General features: G+C 48.3%; 2 protein-coding genes across 3 annotated transcripts in view; both read right to left on the bottom strand.

Annotated features, from left to right (window-relative positions):
• Positions 1-201: 201 nt before the first annotated feature.
• Positions 202-7445, bottom strand: CHRNA1 (cholinergic receptor nicotinic alpha 1 subunit). Its single transcript, XM_015868425.2, has 9 exons — positions 6851-7445; positions 6584-6729; positions 6421-6465; positions 5928-6037; positions 5614-5809; positions 5042-5279; positions 4064-4287; positions 2939-3178; positions 202-1556 (listed from the first exon to the last, which is right to left on the bottom strand). Exons 1-9 carry the CDS (start codon positions 6888-6890, stop codon positions 1425-1427), a joined length of 1371 nt encoding a protein of 456 aa, XP_015723911.1. The 5' UTR covers positions 6891-7445; the 3' UTR covers positions 202-1424.
• Positions 7446-10697: 3252 nt separating this feature from the next.
• The window catches only part of CHN1 (chimerin 1), a 73786-nt gene continuing 71368 nt past the window's right edge, over positions 10698-13115 (bottom strand). For both annotated transcript variants that reach the window (XM_015868432.1, XM_015868434.1), the window contains 2 exons: positions 12636-12741; positions 10698-11632 (listed from right to left, as the gene is read on the bottom strand). In XM_015868432.1, the coding sequence (XP_015723918.1) occupies positions 11461-11632; positions 12636-12741 (278 nt within the window). In that variant the 3' untranslated portion in view covers positions 10698-11460. The remainder of the gene's footprint in view (positions 11633-12635; positions 12742-13115) is intronic.

Here is a 13115-nt window from a genome sequence, read left to right as displayed (position 1 = left end):
AGCAGAGTGCTACAAGTGAGCAGAGCGCTACAAGTGGTTGACCGACCTGAACAAAGTGTTTTGGTGAGGGCTGCAGCTCATCAAAACATTCCCAAGCAGCCCTATTCACGAACAGAAGTATTACACAACCGCCTGATTTCCCCCACAGAGCGCTTCACATACCCTGTCCTCTGCAGACACGTCACATTCTTGTAGAACACAGACATTAAACACGTTATTTTATTGAACTCACAGCAACTGTTTTTACTGATGTTAGCAAAGTGGTCCTGCTGGTTTGGGCAGCTGGCTTGGAAACATGGGGGATTTCTATCATTTGCTTCACTTTTGCTTATCTGCTTCTGAGAATAACAGGCAGAACTACTCGAACTTCCACACTATACTACTGAAACAAACACAGGCTTGTTCCTTGGGTTGAATATGTACTGAAAAATATCCAACCACCATTGCGGGATCAGTTGTTCTCGGACGAAAGCAACTACCCGCTTTTGTCACTAGAGTGAGCTGCTGCTCAACGTTTGAAGGAAGCTCTGTTGAATAGGCCGATGCGAAGGGGGAGGTCCGATCCTTTCGTCATGCACGCTGCCATCGGAATGGTCGTTGCTGCTCTGTGCCATCCTGCTGCTCGCGATGCATTCCAGCAGGGCAGGAGGTGCTGATCCGATCGATCGTACCGAGCACCCCCAAAGGAAAAGCTGCCCTCGCATTACTCATCACTAAGTGTGAAAGGAGCACCGAGGTATGCTTGCTCTCCGTCTGCACGTTAGTTGTGTGGCCACAGAGCAGAGCTGGGGGATAAAGAAGGGTGAAAAATCTTCAGCATGTCCTTTACTTTGGGCCAGCATAGCGAGAAACGACAGTGGATCCATTTAACAATGAGGAAAGTCCCCTCTTTGCTGGACCAAGAGTTCTGCAGGTAGAGTCACACACGAGTCAGTCACTTCTGAGTTGTATGCAGAAATCAGGTGCTCTAACCAAGGAGCTTGAGAAATTTCTGCTGGTTACAGCCAGTGTTACAAGAAAAGGCATTTGTGGCGCTGCCAATACAAAAACCACAGAGCAGATATTGAAACCAGCTTGAAAGCTGCTCTGAAGTTGAATACAGATTTACAGCTCAGATACTGTTGCTGCTATTGATGTCACTAGAATCATATTTGTGGATAACAAAGTCAGACAGTCTTAGTGACATGTTAACATTTCCAATAAATGGTAAAATGGACCCAAATCTGGCTGACAGCCATTCAGCCTAGCAGTAGAGCAACCATGTCATTTTAGCAGTGAAATGGCACCAAGCAGAAGCTCTGAAGTGCTAAGCACACCTTAGTATCCCTGCTCAGTCCCAGGGGAACTTCCATGGCTGGCCAGGTTTTAACAGTTAAGATGCTTTCCAGTCCCAGCCCAGGCAGTGAATAGTTTCCATTTGATGTTCACCCTTGCTGATTTAATTCAATAAGCCGACCAGCAAATACAGCTAGTGTTCCAATAATACAGACTAGCATAAATATTACAAGGAGAAGATGATCGAGCACCATCGCAACAAACTTCCACTCATCAGCCGCCTGAAGAAGAAAGAAAGGAGACAGTAAGATTTCTGCAGAGCTGAGTTTGCAATGGGTACAACTGAGCCTGAGCGCATTTCCACCCTGTAACTGCCCTATGGACAACATGTTCCATCCCTAATCTCCCCTTCCTTTTGCCTTAGGTGCACCACAAGTGGAAGAAGCTGCTGAAATCCATCTAGAGAACACCACTAATCAGGACTGCTTTGAGATGGCTTGTAAGCAAAGGCAGTGACGTGACAGCCTGCAGAAGCCATGGCCTTTGGTATATTTTGGGAATGCAGCTTTTGAAATTCTCTGGAAGTGATATCAGTGGAGTCTAGATGACACAAACAGCTGGCTCCACTTCCGAAGGGAGCACTTGCCAGTAGCTGAAGACCCTCCTTGTATGCGCAGAAGGAAGCAGAGCCCAGAGGCACTGAAACCATGCCAGCCCTGCTGAAGGTAGCATTTGATCTGCAGAGGAGCCACAGGGAACATGAGACTCCAACCGGAGCCATTTCACACGCTGCTGGAACGTGGCCACAGGAACAAACACCGTGGTGTAAATTCTGCCTGGGTGAAGGAGAGGCCAGATTATTGTTCCACAGAGACCCCTCCCCAACCGCAGGCTGTCACCATTGGGCATCCACTGCTAAACAGCAATAAGAAGAGTGAAGGACTGATCCTGAATTATCCATTTAAAAGCTGTGTGAGCTGCAAAAATTGAAATGAAAGAGGGGGTTAATTGCACTGAACGAGCTCGGAGGAGGCAGAGCTAGGTTTTCCTGTGGAAAACTGCCATCTGTGACTCTGCACGCATTTATCCTTCCTTTGGCTTGAAATGTGGAAAAAACCAGTAATCACAGCAGCTCGTGATGTGTCTCACTTGCAGGGGCTGCTTGTAGCATACATGGATTGACACAAATCCTTATCAAAACTGGGATTATCATCTGCAAGTCACACTTCAGGTTTCTCAAATAAAACAAGTACTGAATTCTGCAGCTGTGCTACCTTCTGGCTTTTCAAAAGCAAGGAAGGCCATTTATCCCTGTAGGAAGGTGCCCAAGCAAGGGATAGGAGGAATGTGTGATGGAATTGTTTACAGTTCTGGGAACTGCTTTGCCACTCATGCACCATCTCTGTGGCTTCACACACCCTGTTTAGAAAACCTTAACACTGCCATTTTTCTCTCTTCTTCAAAAGAGAAATTCATTTACCACCTGTGACAATTATCTGCTACTCCTTAATAACCACACTACAGGTAGGAGACTGCCCCCCAGCTAAAGCCAAAACAGGGTTTGGAGTGTTTTTGTGAGGCCTGGGTCACTGAAGAAAAAAATAAGTAAAAGGATGTAGCAGTACGAAGGCAAGAAATGAATCATGCACAAAGAATGCCTTACATTACTGGATTCTTGGTCTGACTTCATCGTTTCCGCAATGTATTTGATTCCCTCTATAGCGTTTTTCACATCTGGATTTTTGGTAAGCGGGGAGTAGAAATTGACAGGCACAGGGCCTTGCTTCCCGGAAATTTCTGAAATATCAATATCTTCTGCAAACATTTTCTTGTCTGGTTTATCCCTGGATGGTCGTTTCATTGTAGAGAAGAACATGATGTTTGGGATTGTGTCAATAAAGATCTGGGGGGAAAAAAAAGAGGCAGAAGAGAAATGCTCCTGTTTGGAGGGGCTGCTGTGCAGATGCAGCTCTGCAATAAACAGAGGGGAGCTGCGCCAGTCGCAGTCAACTTCCTCCCCTGGACCGGCTAGAAATTCCGCTTTGGGGTACGTCACGCCACATGCCGCATTCACACCGTGCTTCTTGTCTGCCTCGTGTCCTGGGGCAGGCAGGGTCACCCCCTTGGCCTGCCGTGTGCTCTCCAAAAGCAGCTTTGCACATCCGTGTATCCTATACATACAAATGAGGGCTGTGCCACCATTGCTCAGGCTCACATTGCTGCCAGGTGACTGATCCCATCCACCTTGAGACACACACCCTAGGGGCCTGGTTTGGGGAATGCACTCTGAGGGTGTCTTCTGGCTGCCTGTGCTTTACTTTGCTATTACAATGCAATTTGCTTGACCTGAAGGGCCTGTCCACTGGCAGGCAGAAGTGTTCTGCAGCCATAGAGATAATTAGACCAGTAATATCACTTTAGCCCAAACGACCTGCTTTCCTCTCTCTGTACCATCAGCTGTCCCTGCTTTGCCACCTATTCCCAGCAGGGCTCAACCCAGTGGGCAGTTTTATCACATAAAGGAGCAGCCAGGCTGTGGATGTCCCAATCCCTGGTGTGTTCAAGGCCAGGTTGGATGGGGCCCTGGGCAGCCTGATCTGGTGAGTGGCAGCCCTGACCATGGCAGGGGATTGGAGCTCAGTGATCTTTAAAGTCCCATCCAACCTAAGCCATTCTATGACAGAATTCTATGATTCCTCAATTCTTGCTGAATTTTAGGAGAAAATCAGCCAACAAAACACACGCTACTCTGTGGAAAAGAGGACACACACAAAGCCCTGGAGCTCACCTTCCTGACCCAGGGTGGCATGGTGTGAGTGCTGGGGGAGCGGTGGTGGGTGTTGATGACGATGACCGTGATGATGATGGAAGCAATGACAAACACCATGGTAAACAACATGTATTTGCCTATCAAAGGCACCGCGCTGGAGGTGGAGGGAATCAGCTCCACAATGACCAGCAGGAACACAGTCAGTGACAGCAAGACAGAGATGCTGAGGGTCATCTTCTCACCTGCAGTGCAAAAAGAAGACAGAAGACAGTACCACTGGGTATGTTGATATCATCCAGCACTTAGTCAGATTGAGAAACCTGCATGTGGACGATGGCTATTCACACATATACTTTTTCATGAATCCGGAGTGCTACTGTCTCTTTAGCTACCTAAACAGTACTGAACCTGGCCAGACAGGAGCCCTTCACAAAGCACCAACACCAGCACCGGGGTGGAAATCACCAGGTATGACTGGACTGAGGTACAGGTGGCATGTGCAGAAAGCTTCTTTGCCAAGAGCACCCCATGGACTGTGGGATTTGATTGATGAGGTGCAAGCACCTGGTTAATGGCTCTGTAGGCTCTCAGGGCTGGTTGCTGCAGTACAGCATGAGCTGACAAAAAGTGCATCTGGCACCAGGGATCAGCTTTCACTAGGTAGGATGTCAGAACTGAACCACAAGGCTTGACTCGCACAGTCTTTTTCTATCTGCTTCTACTTCATTTAAAGCTCTCCACCAAAAAGCTGTGCATCAGAGGACTTCCACAGATGGGTCTCAACACATTTAAGCAGGCTGAAAAGCTGATGCCATGTAAAATGAATAAAGCATGGGAAATGGTCGCAGGGAGCACCAGCTTTCTGCAACAGAGTTGCTCAGCAGAGATGAAGCAGGCCACCCTCCAAGTCTGCCACCAACTTCAAGCGCTCAGGATTTCTCCAGAACTTGTTAGAAGAGCAATTTCTCTGGCAGGAGAATGACTAAACTCACATACCTGAGTCTGTGGGTAGATAAAAAACAAACCCGGTCAGAAAGGAGAAGAGCAGGCAGGGGATGATGACGTTGACAATGAAGTAGAGTGGCAGGCGCTGCATGAGGAAGTGGTACGTGATGTCCAGGTAGGGGGTGTCAGGGCAGCAGGCATAGTAAACCCAGTGCTTCCAGCCACGGTAGTCCTTCATCACCCACTCACCGCTCTCCATGAAGTTACTCAGGTCAGGGCGATCGCTCTCCTGACAGCAAATAAACCCACAACACCACAGACCAACATATTATTAATACAAGTCATTCTAAACAAACTCACATGATGTGGTCTCTCAGGAACAGTGGCATGAGGCTGTAAAGAGGGTAAGCAGGCAGAAGGTTTGGGGAAGCAGGAGCATATGAGGAATTTCACATGTCAAACTGGGCAATTTAGTAAGACATCTACAAATGGGCTTTTATATTATACTGGTAGTGCCTTCTTTTTCAGTCCAACCAAGGTTATATTCTCTTTTAAACCAGAGGAGTCCCTGAACACATACCCAAGTCTCTGCTGCTTTTCCCAGTTACCAAACCATTGCTTACCGGGTTGATAACCACCATTGTACCATCATATGTCCACGTTCCCAGCTTCATGCTACAGTTCTGCTGATCGAATGGGAAGTACGTGACTATAATTTCACAGTAACTTTTGAAGATAGCAGGAGGTGTCCAGGTGATCTTTCCTGTGTGTTCCAGAAGGACCTTGGTGTATTTAACAATGGCAAAATCACCGTCTGCACTGTGGAAGGAAGAAGGATGGCTGCAGCTGCCCAGTGGCCTCAGGGCAGCCAGGCTGAGCAGGCAAAGCAGCCTCTGCCCAGGCTCTGGTCCCACCAGCTCTGATCTCTGCTGCTTACTTGTTATACAGGACAAGATCCGGGCGCCAGATGTCATCTGATGGGATGCGGATTTGTTTCACGCCACCGTAGTCATCTGGGTTCCACTTCAGGTTGATGTCTGTCCATTGCTGCAAAGGGAGGATTGTAGCTGGATAAAACCTCTTCCAGTGCTACTTGACACTTCCTAGATACACTTGCCTCCTTGCTTTGAGCAGGGAAATATCAACACATCCTATTTGGCCCTCTAGCTCATTTTTGTTTTTACACAAAATTAAATATCAGTTTAAGACACTCAGTCCAAAGTCAGTATATCAAAATCCTGCTGTTTCAAATGCTATCAGAGAAGGAACAATCAGCTGCAAAGTGCTTTTCTGTCCTTGAGGCCGCAGAACAAAGAAATACCCTAAAAGCCAACACATTGATCCAGGGTGCACCAAAAGCAGCACACACCTGGCTGTCTCTGGTCTATTTATTTGAGTGGGAAGGAATGGTTAGCATTATTTAGGGTTACCTGCTTCAGGCGTACGTTGGTTGTTACAATCTGATTTACTTCATCCTTGAAAGGAAAAAAAAGAGAAAGGAGACACGAGTATCAAGCATTGGGATTAAAGGAGGAGAGCGAAGCCATTCGGTGATGGCACACGAAGTGGTGTTTCTGCCTGCCCACTGCCTACCACATTGATGAGCTGAATGAGCTGCAGCCCCACAGTGACGACAACGACATCGCGGTGATTCTCCACAGGGCGCACCACCTTGTTGTAGTCCCGGAACAGGTCGTCCACCAGACGTGTCTCATGCTCATAGCACAGGGTCAGCCCAACTGTGAGCAACCAAATGCACCCAGATCACACCTTCATACTAACACACATGCAAAGCCATACTCCCACACCCACAGGGAGGACCCAGCGTGCCCCAGGCGGTTGCTGAAGCGCACCATTTACCTGCGGAGACGATCAGGAGCAGCACACGGCAGAGCTCCATCACCTGAGCCAGCTCCTCTCAGTACTACGGAGCCGGGGCACACACAGCGCCTTTAAGGTCGGCCTGGGGGGGCGGGAAGCGCTACTGCCCAGGGATTGACTTACACCACCTGTTCCAAGCATGACAGCTGAGGGCTGTGGAATGGGAGCACAATGCATTGCACCGCTCAGATGGCTCCTAATGCTCACCAAAGGCTGTTTTTTTTCTGAGTGGCACTGTGAGTTGTGGTTAAAAAAAGCCCCAGACAACAGACATCCCAAGCTGGAAACAAGGCTACACAACCCTGAGACCAAAGCACAAGTTATGGGGGCTGGGATCATGTCCTGGGGAGCACTGTATGGCCCATCCTTCTGTGCTTCCCTCGTACCTTCTCTGGAGATGGGCTGCTGCCTGGCCATACCCACCACACACAGTGCCCTGTGCATCCCTTTCCAGAAAGCATTCCCACATAAAGCTTTCCCAGCTTCGCCTCTGGGTGACACCAGCTGTATTTGTATTTCTCAGGGCTGTCCTCTGCGCTGCCTGCCAGCTGCTCCGTGATGGATGCCTTAATTTTATCTTTTTATGCGTATATTGCTCCTAACTCCCTCCCCCTCGCACACTCTCTCCCGCTAACCCAACACGCAGCCTCCACACTTACATTTACCCTCACATCAAACCTCCCCCATTGCTGTTCAGCCGGCGGCTCCCATTGTCCCCGATCCCATTGCAGAGGGCAGCGTGCAGCTGCTGCAGGCATGGCAGCACCGCCAGCAATGCGCCAGCCCACGGGCACCCTGCCACAGCCCTGCAGGCTGCACGGGGGATGTGAGGCTGAGGTTAATCCGATGAATACCACTCACCTCCTATAACGCCATCAGCACCAGTGGCCTGGCTTCTTGTGTCACCTTACCCTCATCCCACATCATACAGCAGTTATCCCAAGTGGGACCGCAGGCAGCACTTACCCTGAGGGACATCTCCAGGTGTTCACACTTCCAGGTTTAAATATGCTATTTTAAGGAATGGTTCGGCTCTCTGCTGGACTAACTGCAGTGCAGACCGTTACTTTCAGCTCTTCACAAAACAAGCTGCTTGCCCAGCTCCTGTAAGGGGCGCTGTGTTTTGGCTGTGTGCTGGACTTCAGAGCTCTCCTTCAGATGTTTTGGGGTCACCCCACCACACAGCTGGGAGAAAGGGGAGCTTGAGGGGTGGGCTGTGTGTTTCAATGCTTACATTCACCTGCCCAGTCCAGAAGGAATAGCCACGTTCCCTCAGCTCTGTTAGGGCACTGGACTGCTGGCCCACGAGGAGGCCACTGGCACAGCCTTTGCACACTGTCACAGCTGGCGTGGCCCACAAACACTCTCCACACAGCCAGGATAAGATCTGCCACTTGCAAATGCCTCCAAGACCCCATGGGAGCCCTGCAGCACCTAGCATGGCACTGAGTCTTTCACGGCCAGCAGTAACTGAGCAAACACGCAGAGGTGAGTTTATTTTTCTTCTAGCTCTGAAACTACAGAGTGGCAGGGCACACACAGCAGTGCCTGCAAAGCATCCATCTCACCTCGGGAAGCACTGCTGACTGCCCAGAGGCCCCGGTGAGCTCAGCTCAGTCCCACAGCCCTGCTGCCCTGTCGGTGTGCCCCAGCAGCTGCTGAATGTGTGCCAGAAAGTGCACTTCTATCATTCACCTTGCAAGCTCTGCCAGTGCAGCACCGTGTTTTCTTGGTAATTAATGGAAAATACTGACTTCTGCGGTCCCTGTTGTGCACCTCTCACCTGCCACGCTTCAGGTTGATTTTGCCCCCTTGCAGGCTGGAAGCTCTCTGCCATGTTTGTCTGCTGCACTGGCCAACAGCGAGCCCTCAAGCTCACGCTTGTAACCGAGGAAGCAGAAAAACAGACACCATGCCCTCACCTGAGGAAACACTCTCAAAGCCACAACTGAAGCATTAAAATAACAACAGCATGGTGCTGGAATACAGCTGCAGCCAGTGCAGCTCTGTGGCCTAGCAGCCCATTCAGGTGGAATGGAGTGCCTGGGTTGCACAGGCTGTGATGTGGCACTTGGGAACATGGGTTATAGCCTCATTATGAAGTTCATCTCCCTGGCAGACCACAGTCACATCCACGCAGAGGTGTCATGGAGCACTGTGTTTTAAAGGCCTCAGCCCGTGCTCACACCTACCTGAACAGAGCCTGGGCAATGCCTGCAGCACCTACGGAGCCTGCCAGCCCACACTGCCTTCACCAAGACAGGGGAGCACCCTGCAGGGCCCTGCTGCCCTTCCAGCAAACCACCAGGACAAGGCTGGCTGTTGGAGTTGCTCAGGACTGAAGGAGACTCAGGTGCAGGTGTCACAGCAGAACAGCTTTGTTCTTAATTAACACTATTAGCAAACCAACGTGACAGCTTAGGAGCAAGACCAGACCCACCGCCAGCACTGCAGATGGAATGAGAGGCAGTGTGGGGGGGTTTCCTCCTGCCAGAAGGGGAACATGAGGCCCCAGCACCCTACAGGCCCATGGCTGCACTAAGCCCTGGGCAGGCCTTGCAGTACGCCACCAAATGAATATTCACCCAAAAAGAATGCATCGTGTTAATAGTTCAGGCAATCCTGTTTGCCTTACTGACACAGTTAGCAGTAAAGCATGGAAAAAGAGGCAACAGCTCTACGATCTAATTGTAAAATTCATAGTAAGGAGAAAAACATCACAGACAACACAGAGCTTGGAAATGAATCCTGGCTGCCTGCCAAGCTCTTTTCTTTTTTTTTTTTTTCCCAAGTAATGCCTAATTGCCTCAGGAAATACATTAATCAAAGGGTCCCAGAAGCCCCAGAATCATTTTCCACAATCCACCGAGGCGGAGCAATACAGACCCGGGCAATACAAGGAGCTGCGTGCATCCTTGAGACACAATGCCTACAGGACGAATAGGAAAGGATACCAACCAAAAGCTCTTAAACTCCTTGAGCAGCTTATTGACATCACGCTTGCGACAGCTCCAATAAGAACAAACAGCCCTCTGACCACAGAACCGGTGATAGGAATTACAGCAGCTCGTGGATCTTGCTGTCAAACTGAAGCACAGAAGGTGGCATGAAGGAAGCAGGCCAGGCCAGCACAGGGATGCCGTCAGCACCAGAGCTCTGCAGCAGGTACCAGCACTCCTGGCCTCAGCTGGAGCAGCCAGGAGCCTGATGTCCCTGCAGTAGCTGCTGCTGGCACATCCCTGCTTTCAGCACAGGCCAGAGTATGAGGAGCTCTTTCCCCACATGGCTTGCTCAGCAATCATTTCTACCCACAACGCATTTCCTAAACCTCCATGTTCATACGTTACATAAGCTTTCCAGGTCTGAGCTGCAGTTGCTAAGCAGTAATTTCGCACGACTAAAAAAGCAATCCAGGATTGCTAGGTTTGCTTAATGTTTTTTTTTTCCCCCCATGTTACAATGTAATTGTAGCTATAACACAAACACCGCAGAATGCCCATCAGCCATAGGCATGTCCTGCAGCAGTGGGAACCCTCAGGTTAACTCAACAGCAACAGGAAACTCTGTAGGAGCCTTTGTCAAAGCTCTCCACCAACACTCCCAATGCACTTACCTGTGTGCGGACCAGCTTTACCTTCTTCTTTCCAGGAGAGCTGCTTCCTGCTCTCCCTTCCCTTTCTGCCTGGGCACAGAGGTAAGTGTGTGATGCAGGGAGGCAGCTGACTGCTCATAGAAGAGAGCAGCTGGTTGAAGTCCTAAGTAGCCTCACCTGGCTGCTCTCCTTTGGAGCAGGTAGCAGAGGTAAGTAAAGAGAAATAACTTGGCGTTAGAGTTCTAAAGGCAAAATTTAATAAATTAATATATGCATGCCGGATAAAAATACAAAATTACAATTGAAAGAGCAATAATAATAAAGGAACACTGTTCAGCATTGCAGATTTCGCTGCAACCACCATAAACATCATGGAGAATTACTTAAAAAAGTACACGCTTTGTTTCTGTTCAAAACAAATTACTATATGATGAAAAAACCTGAAAGAAACCCAAGAAGAAATCAGCCAAAACAGTGGCAGAGAACGATATGAAATGCCAATAAACTGCCAGAGGCTCCATTTCACGTAAGTCGGCCTTTCTTTTTAGTATTGGAAACCAATTACATAGAACATAAAAGCAAATCCACAACAGGTTTACACTGAGAAACATGCTGAATTACAACCACAAACTATCCAGAACAAAGATGCCGCACCAGGTCCGTTGTTTTCTTCATGGAATGATTCTCACCAGAGCAGGGAGAACAGGGAGCAGATCATGCAATAGCTGTAGGCTTCTCGTGTTTTATTTTCACATGATAAACAGCCAGGATTACAAGTACTGGAAAGTATGTGTTCACCTTTTTCAACATCAGCTGAATGGCACTACAGAAATGACAAGGAGTTCCTTCATTTTTAACCTGAATACATCGAAAGCTCTAGCAAATATGGAATTGAGCGACAAGAGCCATTAAATTACTTTAAAATATTCCTTCATCCATAGAACGCCGTTGCTTCCTATTTTTCTTTTTTAATTTTATTACAAAACCCCCAAAATATTCAAAATAAAATGTCTTCATTTTTTATAAGCATCTCCACCACAAGTCTCTGATAACGGATGTCGTTCAATGCGGCCATCGCATCCAGTTCTGGCGCTCTCATAAGGGTTGGTCCGAACACGATGCCCAGGTTCTCTGCACTCATGAGGTTTTCCTTTTCATGGAGCGTTACTCTGTAAGAAAGGACAGGGATTTTCACCCATGGTGCAAATAATTACCACATAGCCTTAAAAAGCACCAGGAATGGCTTCTTGGATCTTGGTTCATGCCTCTGTTCTAAAGCTTTCACTTGAAATGTCACTGGAATAAATGAATAAATGGACAAGTCATGCAGAAGCCCTGTAGCTGCATCCTGCCTGAGGCCCTCTGCAGAGTCAATGTACTCCTACTTGTGCAAGAACTATAAACTGAAAACAAAAGAGCTTAAAATCAAGTTGTATTTTTCCTTAAGAAAGGGAGTAATTCTTACACATTGACAAAGTTCATGTTATTAGAGAAACCAAAATGCCACATTCATTTTTTTCCCCTACTTTCCAGACACAAACAGGACCTGTGCTGTTGTATTGCACTGTCAGTCTCTCTCAGGCAATTCTGAAGCTTACTGACCAGATTCCACCTGAGGGCTGTGGAGGAACCTCACACAGAATTGATGTTTCCATAGTTTTGAGCAGGCAGCACCTGGTATGAGGTCCATGCTGGCAGACCTCACCAGGCCAAATAACTCTGTGCCTAATGGGTGTCAGCTCAAGCCCTGTACGTGCCCCCTTTTTAGCATGTCAGGGATGATCAGGATAGATGAGACTTTGCAGAAAAAGACTCCAATCCATAAGCACTGAAGTGTATCAGTTTCTTGCCCTGGCAGTAACTTACTACTTCCAGAGATACTAAAGGCTTTTTTTCCAACCATAAATATTCACTGCAACTTTAAAAATTGCACAGAATTATCAGGCAGGTGACTTTCCTGCTTCAAAACAGCAGCCTTTTTTTGACTTACATCCTTCAAAATAATTTGCAACTGCTTTAAGTGGGGGTAAAAAACAGTGCTTGGGGGATAGACTGCACAGCAGTGAATACTCTCCACCACAGCCAGCCTCAAGGAGCAACTTCTTGGTGTGCTTTGCCCAGGCTTTCCTACATGTCCTGATGTGGACTCTGCTTTGCAGACAGTCTACCTACCTCTTCAAATGTGCCATGAGATACCTCAGTGTTTCACAGTGTGCAGGCGGCAGCAGTTTCAGCGCCTCGTGGAGAATTTCCAGCTGTTCATCTGGATCGGTGGTTTCTGAAACACAGATGTTCACGGTCACCACATGCACGGCCAGAACTCAGGCACAGCAGGACATGAATGGTGGCCTGCAGCAGAACAGGACCTCACAGCTCTCTTGGCCTATTCATTTACAGGACCTATCTAACCTTCAGCGTGGAAGATTTGCTCATCCAAAGCTCAAAGCACAGTCAGGATCTGATTGTTTTGGACAAAGAAAGCTACCCCCAAATTGTGCTCCACTAAAGGATTCCATGTAGCCTACTAAAAAGAATTCCCCTTGCAGACCTTGCTGACTGGACTAGTTTTTCACAAATAATCCACAGGTGCAGCCCTGGAACAGCAGAAGCTACTGGGAACTTTTCCATCAGCTTCTCTGGCTGCCTCCATTC

This window comes from Coturnix japonica, chromosome 7 (genome assembly GCF_001577835.2).
Source record: "Coturnix japonica isolate 7356 chromosome 7, Coturnix japonica 2.1, whole genome shotgun sequence".
Taxonomy (NCBI): Eukaryota; Metazoa; Chordata; class Aves; order Galliformes; family Phasianidae; genus Coturnix; species Coturnix japonica.
The sequence above is the reverse complement of the archived record's forward strand: the minus strand, read 5'-3'. Positions and strand labels throughout refer to the sequence as shown.